Here is a 27758-nt window from a genome sequence, read left to right on the forward strand (position 1 = left end):
CCAAAAAAAAAGAAAGATAGGGATTATGAATAGGGTGGTTTGGTGTGCAGGTAGTGCTAGGAAGTTAGGGGTTAGGGTTAAAGGGTTGGGGGGTGGTGTGGGTTAGGGTTAGGGGGTGGACAGGTAGGGTTAGGTTCAGGTGTTTAGGATTAGGGGATTAGGAAAAGTGTGAATTTGGGGAAGGAAATGGGAGGAGGTTGATTGTGGGACAGGGAGGGATGAAAAGGATATATAGTATTCATAAAAGTCCTCAAATACAAAAACAAGTTGAAAAGCTTCAACGTAAATAGATTGGGGGGTAAGGAAAATTGTTACTACATACATTAATGAAATTCAGAAAAATCATTAGGCCTTATCTTAGAAATCATTTATTCCAATAAAGTGGAAAACTGTAAAATAAAGTACATAGATGTCTGGACATATATAACCTACAAAAGTAAATCCTGAAGATCTAAAAAAAAAAAAAAATTGAGCAGGGTTGTAGAAAGCAGTACAAGTGAAGTAGTGATCAAATATTTACCAGACCTTCAATGAAGTACACAAATGCTTCTCAAAGTATGCTATTAAATAGCAAAGGAAGGTTAAATTACCAAACTCTTTATGAAGTTAGTATTACCTACCCTAGTACTAAAACCAGATAAACACAGTCCAGTCTCCAACATAAATATATGCAAAATTTCTTTAAAAATACCTGCAAACTCTTCAATAATAAATCACAAAATTACCATGATCAAACTGGTTTATTCCAGAGAGGTAGTGCTGGCTCAATATGTCAATAAATTTTATAAATTTCTATAATCTCTTGTTTTTTGATAGAATAGAAATAACATTTCAATCATGTCAAATATCCCATAGAAACTCAGAATATAAGAAACACATCTCACCATAATAATATATGTTTCAAGCAGTAGCCTTATCAACCAGTAAAAATATATTGAGAAAGAAACCTGGGAAATAATCCCATTCAAAACAACTTAAAATCCAAGCCCCCCCCCAAAAAAAATCTCTTGAATTAAACCTGACCAAGGAAGTGAACGTCCTCTGTAATGAAAATTTTATTGATACTGAATAAAATGTCCTCAAATGTCTTTTTTTTTAAGGTATGTAACTGAGGCTAGGGTACATGTTACATGAACACACACACACACGCCTGCAGTAGTGGCGGCCTGCAACATGCAAGGATTTTTTTTCTTCACTAAATGTTTGTGTCATCTTTGGCTGTCTAGACATGTTTAAATTCATGCTGGCATAAGAATATATGCTCAATGCCTCCTTAGATATTTAGACTGAAGTTTTGTGTAACAAATATCAGTTTATTACCCCTAGGATGGCGAGCCAACTCGAGACAGAATAAGCAGTAAACAACACAACACTTAGCATTCAAGATTGAGCGACACAGATTCCAGCTCTGAGTCCCACACCAATGGAGTGCTAGACAGCATCTTAGAACCTTCAACTGTAAAACTGACTAAATAGCACATACCATTGGGGATTACTGTAAAACTAGGGGTGAAATGTGTAAGATTGTGCAGGCCCTGTCACCTATGGACACCAAATAAACATTAGTTACTATTTCTGTCACTGGTGTTTGTGTTATAACAGAACCTATGCAGGATAGGGGACAACAGTAAGTGTGCACTGGTAAACACGATTTCCCCCCCCCCCCCCCCCCACACACACATCATTAGGAATGATGAGAGATTGAGACTAAGACAACTCTAGCAGTTAACATTTTGGGTTGTTTCAATGACACGCTTTTCACTTGGTCTTGCTAACTCTGAACATTGCTAATATCCAACCCACCTTTTTATCTGTTTTTAAAAACAAAATTACATAAAAAGGACTATTAAGGCAAGCTGACACCTGCTTTTCCTGTTCTTTTTTAAAAGATTTGTTCATTTTATTATATATAAGTACACTGTAGCTGTCTTCAGATAAACCAGAAGAGGGCATCGGATCTCTTTACAGATGGTTGTGAGCCACCATGTGCTTGCTGGGAATTGAACTCAGGATCTCTGGAAGAGTAGTCAGGTGCTCTTAGCCACTGAGCCATCTCTCCATCCCGCTTTTTCTTTTTTTTTAATATTTATTTTTAGTATGTGTGGGAGTGTGAGGCACCCTCAGAGACTAGAAGCGTCTGGTCCCCTGGAGCTGGAGTTAGAAGCAGCTGTGAACCTTCCAATCTGGATGCTGGGAACCAGGCCTTGGTCCTCTTCAATGGTAGTCTGTGCTCTTAACCACTGAGCCATCTCTCCAGCCCCAAAACTGCTTCTCTTGAAGAAAGGAACACATGTTTTAAAATTGTATCACATTACCTGGTAAGGACTATCACAAACAACAGATGCTGTAAAAAAAAAAAAAATACAGGTTGTGATTTAGCAATTAAAAGGTAGAAGACAGGCACAGTGTCCCTCTAGGTGACCTCAGCCTCTGTCAGATTTGTATCAGATGTAGTAATGGAGCCTCGGGTGGGAGGTTCTCAAAGATTGGACACACTATTTATTACCCACCAAGTTTGCAGAGCAAAATACATGTTATCCCAAACTATTGTATACTTTTCAAGCCTGCAACTTTCCCTAAATGATTTTTACTATTTGTTCTAAAAAACAAAAAAGCTCAACAACAACAAGAGAATCCGCCAGCATGCTGTTTCCTGACATTTTCTGTATTTCATTTCCCCTAGAACGAGTAGGGCCAAAAGCTTCTGAACCATGTTGGGCTGTGCTTAAGGACAATAATGCATTAACACACTTTTCTCACATTTAATTTATTTTAATCATTTTATTCCAGCAAACCTTCAGAGGGCAGAGGGGAAATTCCATTCACCCCTATCATATTCTGCCCTGCCCTGCTGCACATCAGCTCAGTGGCTTACCAAGGGCAAAGTTTTAATGCAGGTTTGGTTTTTGGTTTTTTTTTTTCTTTAAGATCAGGGGTACAGTGTTTCTAAACAGAAAGAACTGCACTAAGTCCATTAGTAGACACCAAATAGCTTTGAGAATAGGTCTTTCTGGAAACACCTTCAATAATGTCAGTTTAGGGTGCTAACAGAGGCCACTTGAGAAATCATTTTAAACCAAAACAAGGAAATCCACTTAAGAAAGGGTTAATAAGGGGTTGGGGATTTAGCTCAGTGGTAGAGCGCTTGCCTAGGAAGCGCAAGGCCCTAGGAAGTGCAAGGCCCTGGGTTCGGTCCCCAGCTCTGAAAGAAAAATAAGAAAGGGTTAATAAATCAGTATAAGGACCATATGTTGGAACTGTTGATAGTCACTGTACACCGACTTTAAAAATCAATTAAGAAAGTGGTAGTTGTTCAAATTCTGAAGGTTATGATAGGATCAATGAAAAAACATCTTTCTTAGTGAATCATAAGGGAGAAGCTTATGATTTGACTCATTTCCCAGTCAATGGAAGCTTGCAGTTTGAACTTGTTTTCTAGTTGGTATGGTCACAGCCTTCAATAGGTCAGAACCAAAAGCCATGACTTTAGAATGCTTGTAAGAGGCTCATTATTGACAGTAGGAATTATAAAAATATAATATAAATATAAATATAGTGAATAGTCACATGAAAAGTTAATACAAAACTGGAAACCAAAGTAGAAAAATTAATATTACTGAATGAATACAGTATTACATGTGCTTTTGGTACCGTGTAGCTAAATCAATAAATATATTTATTAATATTTTTGAGTTAAATATTTCAAAATAACTTTGAAATATTTATTGACTTGTGTGGGTGTATGTACCTACTTGCACACATGTGAGTGCCACAGTGCACATGTACAGACAAGAGGACATAATCACAAGGACAAGGACAAGGCGACACATAATCATGTCCCTAGAAAAATAGCTACAGTCACACTGAGTAAGCCTGTGGCAGTTGTAGAGAGCAGTGGGTCCTGTTTGCATAAGTGTTCTGAGGAAGCTATGGCCAATAAACAGAGACTTAAAATGGGGAAGCTATGGCTGATCAATAGAAACTTAAAAATGGTTCTTACAAAGATGGTATCCAATTGATAGGTGCTTATCAGGAAACACTGCTTGATACAATGAGCACATCTCTATGTTCAATTAAGAAAGTATTATGACAAAGGGATGCTATTTGATGAATGGACTTATACTCACAACTGTTTAATCTGTCTCACCTTGCATAGCTCAATAACCAGCTGCCAGCTGGGTATGTGCTCATGTCCACAGGATATTTCTGGCTAGATATTCATTTTTGGCTTGTTGAAATTGTGCTTTGTAGTGCAAAATGAAGTTAGGGAGTAATTGACCTATCAGGAGATGGGAAGGGGGAAGAAAAACTACTGGGGGCTTTTACAATGATGGGGCTTTTAGGATGCTGATGTTATGATTTCATTTAAGCAGAACAACCAATGATATCACTGCTCATGGGAACAGGCTTGTGAGTGTATAAAGAAAAGTGGGTCGAGCTATTCAGTGCCACTTGGTTGAAAGTCAACAGGCAGTCAAGAGTCTTCACTTTTGCCAAGACCATACATCTATCTTCAGGTTCCAGAACTCCACCAGAGATGGACTCCAGCACTACTCACAGCACAATTATCTACAAATACAAATACATGAACTAATACATACCAGAGAGAAAATATATAAATGTAAAAAACATAGTAAGACCTTTGCATGTAACAGTAGTCATACAAAATATGAGAAAAAGTCAAACTGCAGAGTAATTCCATAAACACAGTCAATGTGTTAAAGTTTCCTAGGATCTTCACACAGGAGTAAAACCTTTAGTGTATGGTCAGTCTGTTAAAGCCTTTGCATATCTTAGTAGTCTTTGAATTCCTGAAAGAAGTCATACAGAGGGGAATCTATGACTATAAAACATTTGCTAAGATCTTTTAAATCACTGCACACACTATTGAAAGATTAAGAGAAATCTCTTTAATGACAACATACATTCAGCTCTGGCTAATACTCAAATAAGAGCTGGCTGAGAGTAGATTTTATTTTCCTCCTATGCTGTCAAATTTAAGTCTCTTTTAGGTTCAGGCCCCAGGTTAAGTTTTGAACAATTTAAATATGGACTAGGGACCACAAGTGTAGCCACTTAGACAGACATTTACACAGCAAATACTTTCCGAGAATTATTTTATAAGTACACCAGTGCCTTGAAAAGATTTCCTTGGTCAAAAGCAAAACCGTGTGGAATACCATGCCACTAAATAAGCCATTCTAGAAGTCCATGGATGGTGGTTTTGGCAGAAGCATTATGTGCAGGAAAGGCAAATTCATAACCAGAATAAGTATCTACTCCAGTAGGAAGAAAACATTGTCCTTTCCATGGAGGAAGTGGTCCAATATATTCAACCAGCCACCAGGTTCATGGCTGGTCACCTCGAGGAATGGTGTCATATCTGGGGCTCAGTGTTGGTCTCTGCTGTTGGCAGAAATGGCATTCAGCAGCAGCTGCAGCCAGGTCAGTCTTGGTGAGTGGAAGTCCGTGTTGTTGAGTCCAAGCATAACCTCCATCTTGGCCACCATGTCCACTTGGTTCCTGTCCCCATTTACCAATGATAGGATTGGCGGGTGAAAGAGTCTGACTGTCCACAGAACATGTCATCTTATCTACTTGATTATTGAATTCCTCCTCAGCTGAAATCACCCTCTGGGGAGCATTTACATGGTACACAAATATCTTTGCCCATTTGGAGAGATCCATCCACATACTTCTCCAGATGTCTTTCTCACCAATTTTCCAAATGTGATCTTTCCAAGTCCCTGACCATCCAGCCAAACCATTGGCTACAGCCCATGTGTCAGTGAACAATCATGCACATTTGGCCATTTCTTCTTTCGCACAAACTTTAATACCAGGTGTACTGCCCGAAGTTCTGCCCACTGTGAAGATCTTCCTTCACCTGTATCTTTCAGGGTTGTCCCGGAAAGGGGTTGTAATGGTGCAGTTGTCCACTTCCAGATGGTGCCTGCATAACATGCAGAGGCGGCAGTAAACCAGGTCCTAGTCTTCTTCAGTCAGCCAATCATAGAGAACACCCCCATAAGGCTATAGGTGCATGCTTAGCAGCAGATGGTATTGTAAGAAGAGTAGAAACCATAGGCTTTTGGGCAACTTCTTCATGTAATTTGCTTGTTCCTTAAAGACCTGCTCAGGCCCAATCACATATACACCACTTCTATTTGATAACAGACCGCTGCCGTCCATGTCCTATTTTCTCACTTGGAGAGTCTGATAACACCCAGCTCATGATGGGCAGTTCAGGTAACATGGTAACTTGGTGTCCCATTTCCAAATGTTCAGTTCCTACTAGTGCCTAATAGCAGGCCCACAGCTGTTTTTCAAAGGGAAAACAGTTGTCTGCAGATGATGGTATAGCTTTGCTCCAAAATACCAAAGGTATCGTCTGTGATCCATCTACAGAGGCCAGCCAGAGATTCCAAACGGCAACTCTATCTACCACAAAAACCTCGAGTACCATAGGGTTTGCTGGATCATATGGTCCAAGTAGTAGGGCAGCCTGCACAGCAGCCTGGACCTGTTGAAAAGCATTCTGTTCCAGGCCCCACAAAAGGCCAGTGGATTTCCTAGTCACTTGGTAAATGTGCCTGAGTAACACACCCAAGTGAGGAATGTGCTATGTCCAGAATCTAAATAGACCCACTAAATGTGCTTCTCCTCCTATTGATGCCAGACAATGTAATCCTCTGCTACATATGTGGCTGGAGTCAAAGGTCCCTCCATTTGCATTCTTTGATTGGTGGTTTAGTGCCTGAGAACTCTGAGGTCTGGTTTGTCATTATTGTTGTTCTTCCTATGGGGTTACAAACCCCTTCACCTCCTTCAGTCTTTTCTCTCACTCCTCCATTGGGGTCCCCATGCTCAGTCCAATGGTTAGCTGCAGGCATCCTCATATGTATCAGTTGGGCTTTAGCAGATCTTCTCAGAGACACCCATATCAGGCTCTTGTCAGCAAGCACTTCTTGGCAACAACAATAGTGACTGGGTTTGATGTCTTCATATGGGATGGATCCCCAGGTGGGGCAGTCTCTGTCAGTCCCTGCTCCATTCTTTATATCTGTGTTTCCTCCTGTGAGTATTTTGTTCCCCTTTTTAAGAAGGACTGAAGCATCCACATTTCGGTCTTCCTTCTTGACCTTCATATGGTCTGTGACTGTGAATGCCAATTTCTAATTATATCTATCGCAATTATACATTCTGGAACTGGGGATATGACCACAGGATGTGTTCAGGCACCTACTGGACCTACTGTGAGTCAGGCATCAGTCAAAACTCCATTCAACCTCTGTCCTCCATAAGCCCCTACTTTACCTGGAGGGCCATAGCATTTCTTGGGATCTCCTGGGATCAGAACCAGTATTTGATAGACCCTGGAAAGCCTGATTATTTCCTTTCCCCAGTGTACAGTTATCCTTGTAAAGGGCTGTAGGTCTCTCTGGGGAAGTACTGGAAAGAGGCTAATAGCAAAATTTTTAGTTGTCTTATCAAGATCCTTCCTCTGGGGAACCTGGCCACCCCTTCATTCAAGGGATTCTGGGTCTGCAAACCTACTCAAGTCTGGAAATTGATTCATTGGCCAAGATTGCCTTTTGCCAGGATCCAATGTATCCTCTCTTTGATTTGTTTGAGAATTTGTCTGCTTATAGAGATAAAACAGATATGCAGTAAGCTTCTTATCTATTTCCTGCCTGGAAACACCATGTCTGATTAGGCACTACCAAAGGTCCGAACGAGTCATGCCATTGTAAATTTCACCTCTCCTGTGCTGATCATTACAGGCTATGTCATTATAATCGTTGTTTTGTCTACTCTGACTAGTATAATAACTACGTTCGCCTTGTCTCTTGCCATTCAATGCTGCCACCTGGCCCGTGGCAGCATTGAATTTAATTCATCTAATTGAGCAACATCTCCAACCCTAAGGTCTGGCACACAGAAAAGGGCAAGAACAACACTTTTCAAATGTGTGGTGCCCCTCTCACCAGTTTGCGTCTTATAGGATTCGTGAAGGGCATATCTTCTGGGCCTTCCCATTGTGGATAATTAGGTTTTACACAACCTATCTACTCTGGCATTGCAATTTCCCTGAGCCTTGTGACTTCATTCTGGGTTCAGGTAAACTGCAGCTAATTCTCACCTGGTAGGTCTGAGAAAAGCCTGGGAGAAAAGCAGGAAACAGAGGACAAACACTGTGGAGCACAGTTGTTAGGTGGGACATCTTCCTCAGTAGAACGGTGGAAAAACAAAACAAAAACCATGCATGCACACATACACGGCTATATTACTAAAGATTCTATCAATGAACAGAATGAATCTCTGTATGCATGTTGAAAGCGGATTTACTAGAATGTCTCTCTAACAGTGGCTGTTTACCAATGGAAAGTTGAAGAATCCAGTGTGGTTCAGTCTATGTGGCTGGATGTCTGTCTGTCTTCAGTATATGCCAGAGTTTCAACGAAGTAGGCTTTTTAATGCCAGAAAAAGAAAAGGAAAGAAGAGGGGTTGGGGATTTAGCTCAGTGGTAGAGCGCTTGCCTAGGAAGCACAAGGCCCTGGGTTCGGTCTATAGCTCCAAAAAAAAGAAAAAAGAAAAAAAAAAAAAAGAAAGGAAAGAAGAAAGAAAGAAAGAAGAAAAGGCAAGAAAGAACTTGCTAGCCAGAGGTAAGGTAAGTAGACAAAGAGAATGAGCTAACATCTTTTTTTATATATGTAGGCTGTCACTAGAAGCTGTGGGCTAGAGTAAAGGTGGATCTTAACAACTCAAAAAATCTAGATTAAAAACGGGTTTTCACATTTCAAAAGCTATAATTAAGAGAAATCCCCACAGTCTACCCAATCTCTTTCAGTTTTAGTAAATTCTACATGTAGTCAGTTTGAATACAAGGAATAGCCAATATGTAAGACAAGACAGAAGAACTGAGAAAGACATCCCCCGGCCCCCTCCATTGCAAGCAAGGAGAGAACAGGAGTCATTTCCAAAGGAATGATTTCCTTCAAGAAAATAAGCCCTGGGATTTTACTGAAGGAGTCTGGCTATGTTCTCGTATAGGTTTCCCTATCACTGTACATGCCACATTAGCCATCATTGGACTAACGATGTGAAAATTCTAATAAATCTGCTTTCAACCTGCAGAGATTCATCCTATCAGGTCTGTTCATCTAGAGAACCTTTACTAAAACAGTTCTGTGTGTGAATGTGTGCTTATCTTCCCACTGAAGAGGATGTGCTGGCTAACAGTAGTGTTCCTCAAGGTTTGTCTCCCAGGGTTCCAGTACCTACCAGTGAAAACTAGCTGCACTTTACCTAAGCCCAGCACGAAGGATTCAACCAATGCCAAATTAGAGTGTTTTCAGATTTATTGGGGGCAATTCTCTAGTGGGCTCACTGATCCCAAGGATAAGAGTTCACTAGTCCCAAAGAGGTCAGAAAAGTCGATATGGGGAGTAAGGATAACGAAGGGTGGGGAGAAAGAGAGAAAGAGTGAGCAAGGCAAGGAAGGAGAGAAAAATGAAGTAATGGGGGGGGCGGTGAGAGGGAAAGTGGAGGGAAGAGAGGGAAGGATGGAAAGGGGAGGGGGAGGGAGAGAGAAGCGGAGAAACAGAAAGACAAAGAGTACAAAATTTCTGGATTATATAGGAAGAGCTTCTGGGGAAGGGAAAACTCGGCCCCTGCGCTGGAAAGTTCAAGGTACAAGGTGGGGTATGCCAGACAGGCCCTGTTACAGGTGGGGACTGAGGAGTGCTGGGAGAATCTGGAGGCCCAGACAGCTTCCCTGTGTTAAATATAAGACGGTCCACTGATTGTCGGGTCTGAATCCCAACAGCCACAAAGCAATACTCTTGTTTTCTCAAATCTCCCTTTAAGTGTTAATATCTTGGGCACCCTTCCACTTGTGGGACAGATTAATAACCCCACTGCAAGTTGAGTACCAGGGATTATGCAAGCTGTATAACTTGATTCCAGGTAGCGGAAGGGAAAGAGACTACTGAATATTGTGAGGTGAGTGCAGGTTGAAGTTAGGACCGGGTGAGCACAGGGTCACCGCCCAGGAAAGGGAGGAGCAAGCAGCTGGGCAGTGGTAGTTGGCGAGGTGGGTCCCTCCTAGGGCTGGGCGGGGAGACAGATGAGAACGCTATTGGAGGACAGGCACAAGTGCTACTGAAATGCAAATTCCTGTAGATCTGGAAAAGGTCTGGCCCTGGGCTTGATGCTTGGGTCTGGAACTGTGTATCCTCACTGTACCTTCAGCTCACTCTAACCCTCGAGGAAGTGCTCAAGTCACTCAAGACTACTGGCCAATCAGAGTCTTAACTGGACCTGCCAATCAGAAGAGAAGGCGGGCTTTACCGGGTGCCTTGGTGTAGTAATCGCGTAGTAGCTAAGCCTTCTTAAATGGTCCTGGCTGCTGTGCTCTGTGTCCTGTGTTTGGATTCTGTGAGGCATGTTCAGGCAAGCTCCGAAGTTGCGACATGGTGAGCACAGGGTCACTGCACACAAAGGGGCAGGGGGGTGGGGGGCGGGCGGGCGGGCAGAAGGCAGGGGATGAGCAGTGGGAGCTGGTGTGGTGGGTCTTTCCTGGGGCTGAGTGGGAATCACCCGTGAGATCTTAGCCACTCATTGGAGCCAGCGGCAGTTTCTGAATAACTTCCCTGTACGGGCTGCAACTGTGCAGAGCATTTCGCTTGTATATGGAAAGATCCTTGGCGTGATCCCAAACTCAGAAGCCTGGTTTGTACAGTTCTGTTCTTAGCTTTTAACGTTAAGGTGTAAGATCCATTTTGAGTTATTTTGTGGAGGTTGTGGAAGGCATCTCATGTGCTGGGTAGCAATCCAATATCAAGCTGTAATGAAAGAGTAGAATTGATGATGTAAAGGATTTGCTAAAGTTTAGGAGATAGCAAGGCACACCATGTAGAATTTAGCTGAGAGAGGACTGCCTGCAAAACACCCCACGTGTAAGTAGTAAGCTAACCAGGCCTGTTAGACATTAGGATGCTAGGATACACAAGTTTGTTCACCAGGATTGTCCAGAAATATGGCACCAGACACTGATTTGCAACTAGCCACTAGGCCCCTCTCCATATCAAAGTGCAGGCCTCTAACAAGCTGATCAATGGGGCATTACAGGATCACAGTCAACAGTAAGGCCTGGTGTGCCATAAAGGTTTAGTTTTCTTCTTGAGAAAAGCATAGTTCTGCCACATGGGCAAGATGACACCCGGTGATAACCATTAGAAAATGTAAAACGAGGACAAACACGGTTTTATTGAGTGCTGGCCTGATCAAGCTAAGCTTTCCCTCCTTTTCCTGAGGTCCCAGTGTTTGAGCTCCTTCTGAGACTCAGGGACATGCTTGGCAGAGCCAGTAACCATCTAGGGCCTAGTCCTTGGGAACTTTCCTAAGGGGCCCTGGGTATAGAGATAAAACAGCTCCCCTAAAACCAGGAATATGCTTGGGGCCAGGGCATTTGGGAGGGGTTGCTTAAGATTCTGAGAATACAAGTCTTGCCACCTTATGGGTTATGGGTCCCAAGGCCACTATAGGCTTGGTAAGGAATATTTTTGAAATACACTGAGTTCCTTGTGCAGCACTGTTTGATTAGACTTTTCCTGAGTGTTTCCCATTATATGATGTTTCTGCTAACTTCGTAGTTTAATCTTTCTGCTGACTTCATAGATGTCTCCCGTCTTTTTCCATTTCCCTCATGTAAACTGTATATAAGGTGACATTCTTCTTAAGCTTACTTAGTTTAAGACCCTCGCCCCCCACCCCCCAGCTTTTATACTTTCTCCCTTCTCCTTTTCCTATGTTTTTCTTCATCTGAGACCTTCCACTTAGGACACTGTCACTAACCTACTGTTTTAGGGCACTGGTGTACTTAAGAAACATCCTGGAAATGTTTGCTGTGTAAATGTCCTATCTAAGTGGTCAGACTTGTATACTCCAGTTTATATTTAAATTGTTCAAAACTTCACCTGGAACCTGAACCTAAAACAAACTTAAGGGTGACAGCATACATGGAATGTAAAATCTACCTAGGCTAGATCCTCTTTTAGCATTTTAGACCCAGCTAACTGGATCTTTGCTGGTCTTTGCTACTTTGTGGTTTCTTTTTCCCCACCCTTAAACCCCCTCCTCCTCAGCCCCCTCCCCCCACCCCCATTTCACTCCCTAACACCAGATAGGAGAGAAACAAGGATGGAGGAGAAAAGGATCCTGAATATAGTTCCTTGTACTCCACCCACCAGCATGAGTCGAACAGTTTGCTGGGTGGAGTGAAGATGCAAAGCCAAGAGTTAGGTTTGAGTGGACTGCTGGGTAATACAGCTGCCTCGAGTTTGTTTTTCATAATTTTTATGCCCCACAGTGCCATAGAAAGCAAAGCCACAAGTTAACAAACAATTCTCCAAAATATGCACAGAATATCAGTTCTTATCCAGAGGCACCTCCCTGTTCCTTCCACCAAGGTTGATAGAACTGTCAGCCCCTCCAATCATTCCATGCCTCAGCAGGCTGATAAATTTGCCTACAACCCCTGACCCACTTTGACTGCCTGGGTACATACAAAGAATAGGGTCAGTTGTAAGGCACAAACAAAGTAGCCAAGTGTGGGGAGCCGACTTGCATGAGACCCCAACATTGAGCTAATTAGGACAGACAAAGAACATAGGAAAGCTCACCTAAAGGACAAGCTCAGTGGAGAAAACCTAAGGTTCTAGCTAAGGTGCGGATACCAATCAGGGGGTCAGCATTGCTCAGTAACAAGGCTTTCCAGGAGCGCTGACACAAATCTGGTGGTCCAACAGGTTTGCCAAGTGGAGGCTCCTGACCTTTTGTTGGGAGCTAGCTCCATACAGACCTTTGCAAAAGAACCAGCTTCCTATAGACTCCTACAGACCCAGAGCTCTGACATTTTGCTGAGAGCCATTTTCCTCCAGACTCACAGATTCTGACTTTCTGCTAGGGCCCAACTTTCTGCTAGGGCCCAACTTTCTACAAGACCTAGGCCAACATCCCGCAGGAGTGAGCCAACTATCCTGTTGCAGGATGGGAAAGCCAAGGAAGAAAAAAGGTGTACGTGTGCGAAACTGAAACGGATATGAAATAATGTCCAAAGCCATAGAAAGAGGACTTTAGGATACACTTTAGTGACACAGAATATATCCTTAGGGTCATGTAGACAAGATCTTTATAAGTATGACTTAATTGAGAAAACCAAAAAAAGTGAAAATAAAGCATGGTCCAGAATTGGACAATGAATCTGGATGTGACACAGGGTTGTGTCTTAGCAGTAAACTCTGATAGCAGTAGGTTGGGATTTTCCATAGATATCTACTAAAACTAGTTAAGACTGTGTTTTTATAGTTGATATAAGTTGTGCATATTTATTATATGTATTCTGATACATGTGGACATAATACCTACACTCAAGCAATCCCATTCTATGGAGTGTTGTATTGGAATCATGGCTCCACACCTGGCCAGTACAGTTCCACGTGAGACAGTTTCATTGGTGCTGGGAGGTGGGGGGGTGCACAAAGGAGGAAAAGAGAAAGAAGGGGCGAAGGTCAGGAAGGGTTGGCTTTTTATTTGGGCAGCACATAACCTCTTGCAGGTGAGGGTGGGAGATGGAGTAGGAGGACACTGGGAATATATGACAACAGATGCACAGGTCCCTGTCACCTCTGGGTGATGTCACTGCCTTCTCTGTGTTTGGAGACAACCTGCAACCATAAAGCCATTTCCTGATAACAGCACTTAAGTTATCAGAAAAATGACAGAATTGCTATGGATACCAGCAGTCTTCTCAGTATAGTTTCCATGCACTTGAAATTAGTTTTAAGAAGTACCAGAATTCTCATGTTCATTGCAGTTGTATTCATACTTGCCTAAATATGAAAATAACATCAATGCTCGTTTGTTGAGGACAAGCTAGGTGCCTCTAGGCGACCTAGGATGCCTTGGGTTAAAGGAATGGATAAAGGATTATGCACTTGTAAAGACTCTCACAGTCAGTGCTTTATTGGTCATAAAACAGCATGTAATTATAGCTTAAGCATTATTAACCCATTTCTTTCTCCCATATAATTTTAACCTTTTTTTTTTTTTTTTGGTTCTTTTTTGCGGAGCTGGGGACCGAACCCTGGGCCTTGCGCTTCCTAGGCAAGCGCTCTACCACTGAGCTAAATCCCCAACCATAATTTTAACCTTTAATGCACTCTTATTGTCAGATGGATCTGAGAGCTTGAACCATTTTGTCAACTTTGCAGGTAGCACTCGAAAATGAAGTGTGACCAAGCCAGCTCAGTCAGTCAACAGGATCTCAAGGGAGGGAGTGAGGATTGAAAGGAAAAAGAAAATTAGACAAGATATAACATGATTCTAGCCAATGCTGAGGCTGAAGCGGGTCTATTTTTCCCAGTCTGCTTTTCTACCATTTTTAGTAGAAGCAAATAATAAGGTCAATTCTAGGTCAAGGAACAAACAAGGCACAAAGACCTGTGATCATTGTTTCTAAGGGCTCATCAGTTTAACAAGAGAAAAGGACTGGTACTAGCCCAAATGTAAATATTCTTACCTGAACCTACTTCCTAAGTCCTAGTCCATGGTCAAATTCCTGCCAAATTCCTATAGAAGGGCAGAAAGCAGAGAATCTAGCTGAAACAATCTTCTTCAAAGCGTTTTTTTCCTAATGTTTATTTAGAACATTATGTGGAGAAGAGAAATGAAATATCAAGCTTTCTGTAGCAAAAGTTGTTGTAGATGAGAAGCAAATGTGCTATTAGAGTATGCTGTAAAAATGCAGAAAGTGGCTTTATTTGAATGGCATGAGAGCCCTCTGCCAATGAGTCATACTGCATGAAGAAGTAAAAACGAGGTTAAGAAACAGATTGAAGGGGTTGGAGATTTAGCTCAGTGGTAGAGCACAAGGCCCTGGGTTCGGGCCCCAGCTCTGAAAACAAGAAAAGAAAAAAAAAGACGCATATTTACTGTTTTGTTTGAGTTTAAATAGTAACGATAAATTACAGTTGAACGAACATGTAAAAGTCTTAGACGACTGACTCGGCTTTTTGTTTTCTCTGTTCTAAGTAACTTATCTTAGATGGTAATACTTTCATTTTTGCCTTGGAGAAAGCGTTTAAACATTTAATATTTTTATACATTGGTTTATTTAGGCTTAATGCATAATATAGTTAATGCAGCAATTTTGTACAACATCTCTTTTATTTCTATTTGAATAGATATTCAAACTTTAGTTTTTCTTAAAAACAATTATGAGTATTGCTTTGGAATGAAATGAAAAGCATTGTAATTCCACATTCCTAAGTAGTGAAAGCTAACACAAGAAAGTGACTGCTTTTGTTTCCTGCGTGATATATATTTCACATTGCTGAGAACAAAACTTCTGATTTCACATATAGAATGGGCCCAAGATGAGCTTGTCATGAATTCCTGTGTTGCAGAGTATTTGATCGCATTATGAACCCAGAGACTGTCCAATTTACTGGCGGGGTCAAGGGTGTGGGGTGGGGAGCTGTTTCTAACTGGTATGGCTCAGCCCTTAGTACACACCTTTGCTCTCAAATGATGAAGGTAAACATAGTTTTAGAAGGAAGCACTCATGTTCGCAAGTAATGTATAATTGGGTGGGTGAAAAAATGATGAATCAGGTTAAGATCTGACAGAATAGGATATGCCCAACTCTCAAGAGAAGAGGGAAAAGAGGCAATATAAGAGGAAGCAGCGGGGTTGGGGATTTAGCTCAGTGGTAGAGCGCTTGCCTAGCAATCAAAAGGCCCTGGGTTTGGTCCCCAGCTCCTGGGGGGGTGGGGGGCAGAGAAAAGAAAGAAGGAAAAGTAAAGAGGAAGCAGCACAAAGGGTAAGAGGAGGGGGCAGTTTTACCTGGAGAATTTTACAGAGACAGGCAGGCTAAAGACAGAAAAGGAGAAAATGAGCAAGAGAATGAGAAGAGAGCAGTTTACTAGAGTCCCTTTGAGGCCAAGCACAGCAATTCAGTCAGAAGTGAAAGACTCAATTTGAATTGGTTAGCATGAAGAGTTTGAGCTAGAAGAGCAGAGTTGACCAGCCAGAGTTCAAAAGGAAGAAGAAAGGGTGATTTTATTTAACAGTTAAGTCTCTGAGGCCCAAAACACTCAAGTGCCCAACTCTCCTGAGCCCCCTCAGTGTTTGCCCAGTGCTGAGCCTTGCTGATGCATGTGGAAGCTTTAGTTCCTAACAAAGGAACATCTTGATCTTTCTGTTTGGCACCTGGGCAGTAACACCCAGTTCCTGATTTTTGTTCCTGTTTTTGTCCTGAGGGCATAACCTATTTTTCCACTGTGCTTCCAGGAATTCTCCACCCAGTGAACTTGGGGTGTATATTCTGTGAACCTCAGTAAAGTTTTTGTATTTTCTTAGCACAAATGACCCCAGTCTGTGTCTTTTGTTAAATACCCCAGGCCTATGCCCCCTCATTCTAGACCTAGATCAGATTGTACAGAAGCTATAAGCTTCCATGACTAGGCCTAGATTATCAGAAGCAGGAAGTAAACCTTCCAGGTATTTTTACATTCCTATGTGATAGTCACTGTCTACAAAAATAGAACGAGTACTGTAGGTATCACAATCTTGCTGCCCCTAACTTTAAGATTTTTCTTTTCTTTTCTTTTTTTTTTTTTTTTTTTTTTTTTGGTTTTAATTCTTTTTTTTTCCGGAGCTGGGGACTGAACCCAGGGCCTGGCGCTTGCTAGGCAAGTGCTCTACCACTGACCTAAATCGCCAACCCACGATTGTGCTTTTCTTTGTTCACTATAGCTTTCCTTCTTTGCATTTTCATTTAAGCAATATTGAATTAAGTTTTTAAATGAGGGTAGATTCTCATATAATATATCCTGACCACTGTTTCCCCAACCTGCACTCCGAACTACCCCGCACTTCTATCCTTTCCCCAAGATCCACCCCCCCCACACCCATTTCCTCTTCAAAAAGGAGCAGACCTAACAGACAAAACAAGATAGAAAAAGACAAGGTGAAAGCCTTCATATTGGACAAAGCAACCTGATAGGAAAAATCTCAAGATCAAGCCAAAGAATCAGAGTTACACCTGCTTCCACTGTTAGGAGTCCCGCAAAGACACCAAGCTAACAGCCATAACATATCAGCAGAGGACCTGGCATAGACACATGCTGTCTCTATGCTTGCCATTTAAGTTTCTGTAAGATTCCTAGAAATCCAGTCAGTGTTAGTCATGGGTTCCCTCTCATGTCAAGGGCCTCAAGTTAAACCAAACATTGGTTGGCCACTCAAACACGTTTGTTACCATCATGCCCCAGCACATCTTAGGAAGGACCAATTGTAGGTGTGTGTGGGTGTTGGGCGCAGAGGGGGTGTTTCCAGGTTTCTCCTTCTTTTTAGCCTGTAGAGTACCTTCTCTCCTCAAAGAGACTAGAACACCGGGGGGGGGGGGGGGGGGGGAGGCTCCAAGCTTGTACTCGCTGACCTCTGCATTCAGTGAACTGTGTGGAATTTGTCCTTAATGATCAGGTCCTGCTGTCAGTTATCTGAGAGAAAAGTTTGTCCTAGCATCAGCATGGATTGTTTGGATCTCAAGGGACCTCCTTGGCCAACAGCTCAACCAAATGTAACTTATTACCAACATCCAAGCCCTGTCTGGTTTCAAAGTATGGTCAGTCCAGACTCCATATCCTCCATTACTAGGAGTTTCATTAGGGTCACCCTGGTCATCCAGGAAGTTGTCATTGTACTGGATTTCTACACTATCTCCCAAATAACCCCTAATTCCAGCTGTTTCTACCTGCATTGTACTTTCCCCTGCATCCCCCTCAACTGATCCTCCCTACTCCTGTTCCCGTCAAACTCTGGTCTACTCACAGAAATTATTCTATTTCCCCTCTAGAATGAGATCTGTGCTTCCTCCCTAGAGTCCACCTCTTTAACTAGCCTCTCTGGGTTTGATTACTATTTACCTAATAGGTAATATCCACTTGTAAGTAAATGCATGCCATGTTTGTCATTCTGGGTGTGATTTCTTTAGTTGCGTTTACTTGCCTGTAGATTCATGATGTCATCTTTTTAATCAGCTGAGTGATAAATGTACCACATTTTTTTGTTTACCCCGTACGGCTCAAAGTGAGTCTTAACTACCAGGAGATCCCCCAAGTGAGGCATGAGAATGGAGTTTAATGCAAAGGCAAGAGTTTATTTTCCGGTGTGTCGGGGTCAACCTTCAATCAGCCCCCCGTAGCGAGGGACTGGAAGGTGACCCCAATGGCTGTAACAAGCAGTTTTTATACTTTCAGAGGCACAGGTTACATTAGCAGGTTTACAGTTCACACTTATATGGCATGCGTTTGAGCTCTTCATCTGGGACCAGAGGGTCAGGCTACTATCAGTACATTCTGCAGGATTTTCAAGAATGTCCGTGCTTCTCCCAAGAACTCTGGGTGGAGAATGGAACTTGTCCTAGCCTTGACCAGAGGCAGTTGATGTAAAGCTGGCAAAAGCCCTTAGGGTCCCCATAACCTACCTACTTTCCACCAGGCCAAGCCTCCTGATAGCTCTTAGGCTTCAGTAAGAACTAGGGTCCTTCAACCCATTCTTCAGTTGAGGTACTCTTAGGTTGTTTCTATGTTCTGGCAAGTGTGAATAAATGTGCTATGAACATAGGTGAGCAAATGGCCTTGTGGTAGGGTGGAGCACCTTTTAGATAGATGCCCAAGAGCTTTATAGCTGTGATTTGAGATAGATGGATTCTCGGGGCTCTGAGGCACCAGGACTCTGAGGAAATGCTCATTTCCATACTGGCAGTATTAGTTTGCACCCTACAAGCATGGAGAGTTGTTACCCATTCTCCACATCCTTACCAGCATGACTTGTCAATGTATTGATCTTAGCCATTCTGACATGTGTAAGATAGATTCTCCTTTTTTTGTTTGTTTGTTTTTTTTCTTTTTTCTTTTTTTCAGATCTGGGGACCGAACCCAGGGCCTTGTGCTTGCTAGGCAAGCGTTCTACCACTGAGCTAAATCCCCAATCCTGTAAGATAGATTCTCAAAGTAGTTTTGATTTGCTTTTCCTTGATGGCTGAGATGATAATGATTTCTTTAAGTATTTCTCAGCTTTTTGAGATTCCTCTGTTGAGAATTCTCTGTTTAGATTTATACCCCCCCCCCCTTTTTTAAAGATGTATTTATTTAATGTGAGTGAGTACACTGTAGTTGTCTTCAGACATGCCAAAAGAGGGCATCAGATCCCATTATAGATGGTTGTGAGCCAACATGTGGTTGCTGGGAATTGAACTCAGATCTCTGGAAGAGCAGTCAGTCCTCTTAACCGCTGAGCCATCTCTCCAGCTCCTATACCCCATTTTTTAATTGAATTTTTTGCTTTAGAAAGTCTGTTTTCTTCAGGTCTTTATGTATTTTATATATTAGGCCTCTATAAGATATGGATTTGTTTAAAAAAATATTTTCCCATTTCTTAGGCTGCCACTATGTCCAATTGACTGGGATTTTGCCATAGCTAATCCCCTTTATATATTTATTTTTTTATTTATTGGCAAAGATGAAAAACAGAATACACAGGATGAGAATTGGCCTGTAATTTCTTAAAATTGTTATTACAATCTTGTAGTTCATGTTTAAAACACTTTCTGTCTCCTTTTATTTTTGGTACCATTTACATTGTGTGATTCTATTCATTATAATCTAATTATATTGTTTCTCTGGAAAATGAAAGACATTCACCTATAATTTTCTCTTCTGAAAATTTACTATGTCATGAGTTTCTTGATGTTTTGATAGTTTGGGAAACTGTTTTAGTGTCCTCTTCTGAAGGCTTGCCTCTCCTCATTTCTTGGCAAATCTGTGTTTTCCAGTTGTTGCAATCATCAATTTTTGGGTTTTGTTTGTGTGTGTGTGTGTGTGTGTGTGTGTGTGTGTGTGTGTGTGTGTGTGTGTGTGTGGTTTGTTTGTTTGTTTGTTTTTGATACTTAAATGATTGATATTGTTAACACATTTGATTTGGGTTTTTTAAACTTTCTGATATATTATTGCCTTTTTCTCCTAGTCAGCTGCAGTTGTGAACATTTTAGAGCCTACAATCATCTGAGGGTCTCTCTTGAGGGCATGCCCTCATCAAAATGTCTGCATGCTGTATCAGTGAGAGATTGTGTTGTGATGATTGATGTGGGAAGGCTCTACACTGAGGGTGGCAGGATCCCTGAGCAAGTGGGCCAGGGCTGGGTAAGAGAGCTGGCTAAGTATGAGACAGTGACCAAGCAGGAAACAATAATTGTTCATGGTTTTTACCTTTTCTTGAAGCTTGAGTTTCTATCCTAAGCTTCCAAACTGATGGCTGTCATGTGATTGGACCAAACAAGCGAACCTGTTTATTTCCTGAGATGCTTTTGGTTAGAGAATTGAATCAAAGTAGGAGAGTAGCAAGTTAGAACAAAAAAAGAAAAGGTTATTTTGTTGCTGGACAGAAACTAGAGAAACTAGAAATGTTCTCCTTCGGAGGAACCTGGTAAATATCAGGGCTTGAGATGGCAAACAGCATAGAAAGCTGTATTCAGAGCTTAATCGGCTGTTGTTGTAGCACCTGGAAGACTGGAGTCATGCAAGTAATGCAGTTAGAAGTTGAGGTCATAGGATTTCAGTGGAAAATAGACTCCATGAAAAATTTAGCTAGAGGTCATTTATGTGGTATTTTGACACCAAATCTTTCTTATTCCGCCCATGCTCTGAGAAATTGAGTAAGGCAGAATTAAAAAACAATTAGCTATATTTCTTAGGTGAAATATTGAATCTGTTAGATGATTATTACTAGTAACGCATTCTGGACTACAGAAAAAAAAACAACAAGTTGAACAGAAATAAATACAAAGTCTGTGGTTTGTAGAGAAAAGCAGCCCTGGGAAGTTACATATGGCAGCCAAATGCTGAGACAGAGGCATGAATTTTCAGAGAGATTATCACCATTAAAGAGAAGGTCTTTGCTCAGGATTGGAAGCCTAAGAAGGTGGATTAAGGGAATCAGTCCCTCCTGCCAAGCCTTCAGTTAATGGAAGGGGTAGTTGGCAAAGTCATTCCTAGACCCAGGAAAGAACTTCATATAAAACCTGCTACTACTGGTCCAAGTGTGGCACCAAGTTCTGGAAATAAGAAATATGGAAAATGTTAGGTTATTGCTTCTTCCCCCGTGGTTTCAGTTCAGCACTGTTCCAGCCATCTGTGTTTGGCAGAGTGAGATCCCCAGTGAGGGAGGACACTGTGAGAGTGCATGGGATGAATCTGAGGATGAAGCCTGAGTTGCATTTGAGACCACAAGACATAGAGATGCCTAAGTTATGAGACACCTGTCATGGAGAGCTGCATATAGGGAGTTCAAGGATCTAAACAGAGAAATGTATGAGAAGTTGCAGGGATAGGGCCATCTAAGCCTTTTGAATCTGAGGCTCCTTGTGTCTGAGACAGAGCTGCAGGATTTGGTGTTTGTCCTGCTGGATTACTTGCTTTGGTCCAATCTTCCCTCACTATGTACACATTCCTCTCTACTGGGATGGGAAGGGGCATTCTGTGCCTTTGTATGTTGGAAAGATATAACTTGCTTTCTGATTTTACAAGATGTGGCAATCAAGAGTGTCAGAAGTGATTTGGGGCATTTGAAGAGTGTATGGGCTGCTGCAGGCTCTTAGAGTCATTGGAAGCTCCTGATTAGCTGCCTGTGAGGGATGGTTTTCTTAGAATTGACTTGTTTGGACTTTTCCAGTTCTGGGAAACAGAAACTTAGGTCTAGTTCCCCAACCTGTCAGTTTACAACCTGTCCTGGAGGAGTCAGCCTTGCTCTGGCCAACTCAGTTCTCTCAATAGAAGCTGTTGTAGGAGGAACCTTTCTAGATGATTAGTTATTGGGGATGACATTTGGGTGTCTATAGACTCAACCCATTTGCTGTGTGGGGTGTGTGTGTATGTGTGTGTGTGTGTGTGTGTGTGTGTGTGTGTGTGTGTGTGTGTGTGTGTGTGTGTGTATTGTGTATTGGTTGTACCTGATTAGTCAGCTTCCTTCACGTGTTGTCTTCCCTTCACCATTACAGACTCTAACCCTAAATCACATAAGATGCAGTTAAAGCAATTGCTATTCAGTGCTAAGGTATTTTGGAAGCCTGTTTTTTTTTATAATTTTAATTTTGTTTTTGTTTTGAGGACAAAGTTTCTTTATGTAGCCCTGGCTGTCCTGAAAGTAGGTGTGTAGACATTGGGCCTCAACCGTAAATGGTCCACCTGCCTCTGACTTCAGAGTCCCAGGATTCAATGTGGGCCAACATGCCCAGCTTTCTCTTTGTTTCTTTGTTTGTTTGTTTGTTCGTTTTTATATTATTGGCTGATGGGTTGGACTGTGGGTTTTGGCAAATATCAAGCATACGCTGCTGTGTTGATCTTCATCCATGTTATGAATTTTGAAATTTGACAGAGAGCATATTCTGTTTCTCAGGATGGCATGTATTCGTGATATTCATACTGCCTGGCTATATTGCCATGAATATGTATATTTTGCCTGTATGAATGAATATGCACATCATGTATGCCTAATCCCCATAGTAGTCAGAAAATGGCTTCAGAATTCCTGAACTTGCAGTAATCAATAGTTGTGAAGCTCCCTTCTAACTACTGGCAATTGAGGCCAATTATTTTTAAGACCTGCAAGAGCTCTTCATTGCTGAACCAGCTCCTGTCCTATGTTGCTTATTTAGGATCAACATTTACATTGCCAATATTTTCAACTATCTGTTTGTATCTGTTTAAACATTCATTCCCTTTTAGTAAGATCTCATTATTTTTACAGTTTAAACTGGGCCAACTCAAGATTCTGGAAGAAGAATACAGAACTGCAGTGAATGTAATTCTTTGTAGGAACTCTAGTAAAAACCTCTGAGTCCTTTCTATCTTTTTTGTTTGTTTGATTGATTTTTCATAGGAGACACAGGGTCTTAATATGTACCTTTGGTTGTCCTGGATAGACCTCAGATATACCTGCCTCTGCCTCCTGAGTGCTTGGATTAAAGACATGAGCCTATACGCTCACTTGATATTTTTTGCAGTTAGTAATTGTTCATACAGTTTCTCTGTGTGCTCAGTACTACACCTCTCTCTCTCTCTCTCTCTCTCTCTCTCTCTCTCTCTCTCTCTCTCACTCTCTCTCTCCATTAATTAACATTTCTCTTGCAAGGCTATATCCTACTCAATGAGCAAAGAAATGACAGAGGTGAACCTTATTACTCAGTTTTCTTCTAAGATGATTTGATAATTACATTAGAACATCTGGGTCAAGAAATAAGTGGGGGAAATATCAGAAACATACATTTACAGTGATATCTGTATCACGGTTTCTGTTGTACTAATGTATGGGATATTTCAGGATGCATTGACCTATGATGATGTACATGTGAACTTCACCCGAGAAGAATGGGCTTTGCTGGATCCTTCACAGAAGAGTCTCTACAAAGATGTGATGCAAGAGACCTACAGGAACCTCACTGCTATAGGTAAGACAGTGAATTTTCTTTCAGTTTTTAAAATAAGGAAACAAATGTTCCTTTGTTACTGTTGCTTTTCTGTAACTTCAATTGAGAATAAGGAAGAATGAGGTGAAAAGATCAGGTTCACTGAAGATAGTAACTTAAATGTTGCCTAATTTCCAATAATATGTCATACATTTTCTGGCATTATATTTTAGGTTACAATTGGGAAGACCATACTGTTGAAGAACATTGTCAAAGTTTCAGAAGACATGGCAGGTAATTTTCATGTGCAAGTTGGTATGAACATGCCTCTGAAGAAATGTTAGTACGTCCTAGAACTTTTAAAGAAAAGCAACAGTGGTTAAAAAAAAAAAAAAAAAAAAAAAAAAAAAAAAGCACTTCTTTAAGTGTCTGATTTGTGTTTTGCAAGGCCTTCCTCTAAGAAAGAAGACAAAGAAACAATGTCTTAGCCTTACCATTTGAATCATAGCCACATTACAGCTACTCTGTAAACCTGCCAATCTGTCTAGTCTCATAACACACACAAACACACACACACACACACACACACACACACACAGAGTAGGTGATAAGTTCATGTTTCTAATAGGCAAATATATCATCATAGTAAAACTGATTACTCATATACTAACATTGTTAAGTTTAAGTGAGAGGGACAGTTCATGAGAGTCAAAAATGTTGTTGAAGAGAAACCTTTATTCTTATGCCATATGACTATGATGAACAAAAAGTCAAACTGTGTGAATGCAATGTGGAAACATTTCATTTGTAATTTTAACAGGTATATCCTGTGTCACAATGGATACAAGCCATGTGAGCACAAGGATATTGAAAGAAGCAATGTCCCCCCACAGAACAATTAGGATATATGTAGCAGTCCACATTTGAGCAGACTTTCTCAGTGTGATACAAGTTTATAATTAGTTGGTTTCCCAACTTCGTTGGGAATATATCAATAAAGTCACATAGCAGAAAATCCCTAGGAATACTAGGATTGTGGAAATCCCTTTCTGTTTGCCCTGATTCACTTGGCCATTCTGTTATGCTAATGTAATGTGTTTGACAATAAAGGAAAACATATGAATGTACACAATGTGGTAAAGCTCTGAGCTCTTCCATTTCTCTTCAAATATATGAGAAATCTCATAGAGCGAAAGGATGGTACAAATGTGAGTCATGTAATAACACTTTTACCAACCCATAGTGAATGGGAAACCATGAGTGTAAACAAAGTGATACAACCTTAAGATGTGATTCTTCTTTACAATTAGACCAAATTATAAAATTAATTTCCACAGGTAAAAAGATTCATTAGTTTAGTGAATGTGGTAAAGCCTTCACTTGTGCCAACTATCTATCTTTGCAGACATGAAAGATGTCATACTGGAGAGAAATCCTCTGAAAATACTCAGTGTGGTAAAGCCTTTGCACAACAGAGTCATCTCCAAAGACATAAAAGCACACATACTGGAGAGAAACTCTATGAATGTAAGCCACGTGATAAAGCCTTTACATACGATTCTCAGCTTCAAACTCTTGAAAGAATTCATGCTGGAGAAAAACCCTACAAATGCAATCAGTGTGGTAAAGCCTTTGCACGACTCAGTCATCTCAAAACGCATGGAATAACACACACTGGAGAGAAACCTTACGAATGTGATCAATGTGGTAAAGCCTTTGCATCTCATAGTTATCTCCAAGTACATAAAAGAATACATACTGGAGAGGAGCTCTATGAATGTGATCAATGTGGTAAAGCCTTTTCATCTCATAGTTATCTCCAAGTTCATAAAAGAATACATACTGGAGAGAAGCCCTGTGTATGTGATCGGTGTGGTAAAGCCTTTGCATATCATAGTTATCTCCAAGTACATAAAAGAATACATACTGGAGAGAAGCCCTATGTATGTGATCAATGTGGTAAAGACTTTGTAGTTCAGAGAGATCTCAAAAGACATAAAAGAACACATACTGGAGAGAAACCTTACAAATGTGATCAATGTGGTAAAGCCTTTGCATCTCATCGTTATCTCCAAGTACATAAAAGAATACATACTGGAGAGAAGCCCTATGTATGTGATCAATGTGGTAAAGCCTTTGCACGACTCAGTCATCTCAAAACGCATGGAATAACACATACTGGAGAGAAACCTTATGAATGTGATCAATGTGGTAAAGCCTTTGCATCTCATAGTTATCTCCAAGTACATAAAAGAATACATACTGGAGAGAAGCTCTATGAATGTGATCAATGTGGTAAAGCCTTTACATCTCATAGTTATCTCCAAGTACATAAAAGAATACATACTGGAGAGAAGCTCTATGAATGTGATCAATGTGGTAAAGCCTTTGCATCTCATAGTTATCTCCAAGTACATAAAAAAATACATACTGGAGAGAAGCTCTATGAATGTGATCAATGTGATAAAGCCTTTACATCTCATAGTTATCTCCAAGTACATAAAAGAATACATACAGGAGAGAAGCTCAATGAATGTGATCAATGTGGTAAAGCCTTTGCATCTCATAGTTATCTGCAAGTACATAAAAGAATACATACTGGAGAGAAGCCCTGTGAGTGTAATCGATGTGGTAAAGCCTTTGTAGGTCAGAATCTCCTTAAAAGACATGAAAGAATTCATACTGGAGAGAAACCCTACAAATGTAATGAATGTGGTAAAGCCTTTGCACGTTACCGTAATTTTCGAATGCATAAAATGATGCATGCTGGAGAAAAACCCTACAAATGTAATCAGTGTGGTAAAGCCTTTGCACAACACAGTCATCTCAAAAGGCATGGAATAACACATACTGGAGAGAAACCTTACAAGTGTGATCAATGTGGTAAAGCCTTTGCATCTCATAGTTATCTCCAAGTACATAAAAGAATACATACAGGAGAGAAGCTCTATGAATGTGATCAATGTGGTAAAGCCTTTGCATCTCATAGTTATCTCCAAGTACATAAAAGAATACATACTGGAGAGAAGCTCTATGAATGTGATCAATGTGGTAAAGCCTTTACATCTCATAGTTATCTCCAAGTACATAAAAGAATACATACTGGAGAGAAGCCCTGTGAATGTAATCGATGTGGTAAAGCCTTTGTAGATCAGAATCTCCTTAAAAGACATGAAAGAATTCATACTGGAGAGAAACCTTACGAATGTAATGAATGTGGTAAAGCCTTTACACGTTACCGTAATTTTCGAATGCATAAAATGATGCATGCTGGAGAAAAACCCTACAAATGTAATCAATGTGGTAAAGCCTTTGCACAACACAGTCATCTCAAAAGGCATGGAATAACACATACTGGAGAGAAACCTTACAAGTGTGATCAATGTGGTAAAGCCTTTACATCTCATAGTTATCTCCAAGTACATAAAAAAATACATACTGGAGAGAAACCTTACAAATGTAATGAATGTGGTAAGGCCTTTGTAGGTCAGAATGATCTCAAAAAACATAAAAGAACACATACTGGAGAGAAACCTTACAAATGTAATGAATGTGGTAAGGCCTTTGTAGGTCAGAATGTTCTTAAAAATCATAAAAGAACACATACTGGAGAGAAACCTTACAAATGTAATGAATGTGGTAAAGCCTTTGTATGGAATGGTAGTCTCCAAACACATAAAGTAATACATACTGGAGAGAAACCTTACAAATGTAATGAATGTGGTAAAGCCTTTGTAGGTCAGAATGACCTTAAAAGGCATGAAAGAATTCATACTGGAGAGAAACCTTAGGAATGTAATGAATGTGCTAAAGCCTTTTCACAATCATGCCAACTCCAACTACATAAAAGAACACATACATACTAAAGAGTAACCCTATGAATGTAACCAATGTAGTAAAGCCTTTACTGTGATCTTCAAAGGTATGGTGGTTAAAATATACTTGGCCCATGGCAAGTGGCAGTGTTAGGAGGTATGGCCTTTTTGGAGTAGTTGTGGCCTTTGAGGATGTATGTCACTGGGGGGGGGGGGGGGGGGGTTGAGACCCCTTGCTTAAACTCTACCCAGGGCAGAAGAGTCTTCTGGCTGCCTTCTGATCAAGATGTAGAACTCTCTCCAGCACCATGTCTGCTTGGACACTGAGATTCCTTCCACCTTGATAATAGACTGAACCTCTGAATCTGTATACCCTCCCCCCAATTAAATGTCCTTCCTAAGAGTTGCCTTGG

General features: G+C 41.0%; 1 protein-coding gene across 1 annotated transcript; it reads left to right on the forward strand.

The window, feature by feature from the left end:
* The first annotated feature begins 10396 nt into the window (after positions 1-10396).
* On the forward strand, positions 10397-27748 carry LOC134480434 (zinc finger protein 431-like). Its single transcript, XM_087569087.1, has 5 exons — positions 10397-10478; positions 23446-23572; positions 23764-23824; positions 24936-25057; positions 27598-27748. The coding sequence occupies exons 1-5, from the start codon at positions 10476-10478 to the stop codon at positions 27624-27626; spliced, it is 342 nt and encodes a 113-aa protein (XP_087425213.1). The 5' UTR covers positions 10397-10475; the 3' UTR covers positions 27627-27748.
* Positions 27749-27758: the final 10 nt, after the last annotated feature.

Source organism: Rattus norvegicus, chromosome 9 (assembly GCF_021556685.1).
Source record: "Rattus norvegicus strain SHRSP/BbbUtx chromosome 9, alternate assembly SHRSP_T2T, whole genome shotgun sequence".
Classification (NCBI taxonomy): Eukaryota; Metazoa; Chordata; class Mammalia; order Rodentia; family Muridae; genus Rattus; species Rattus norvegicus.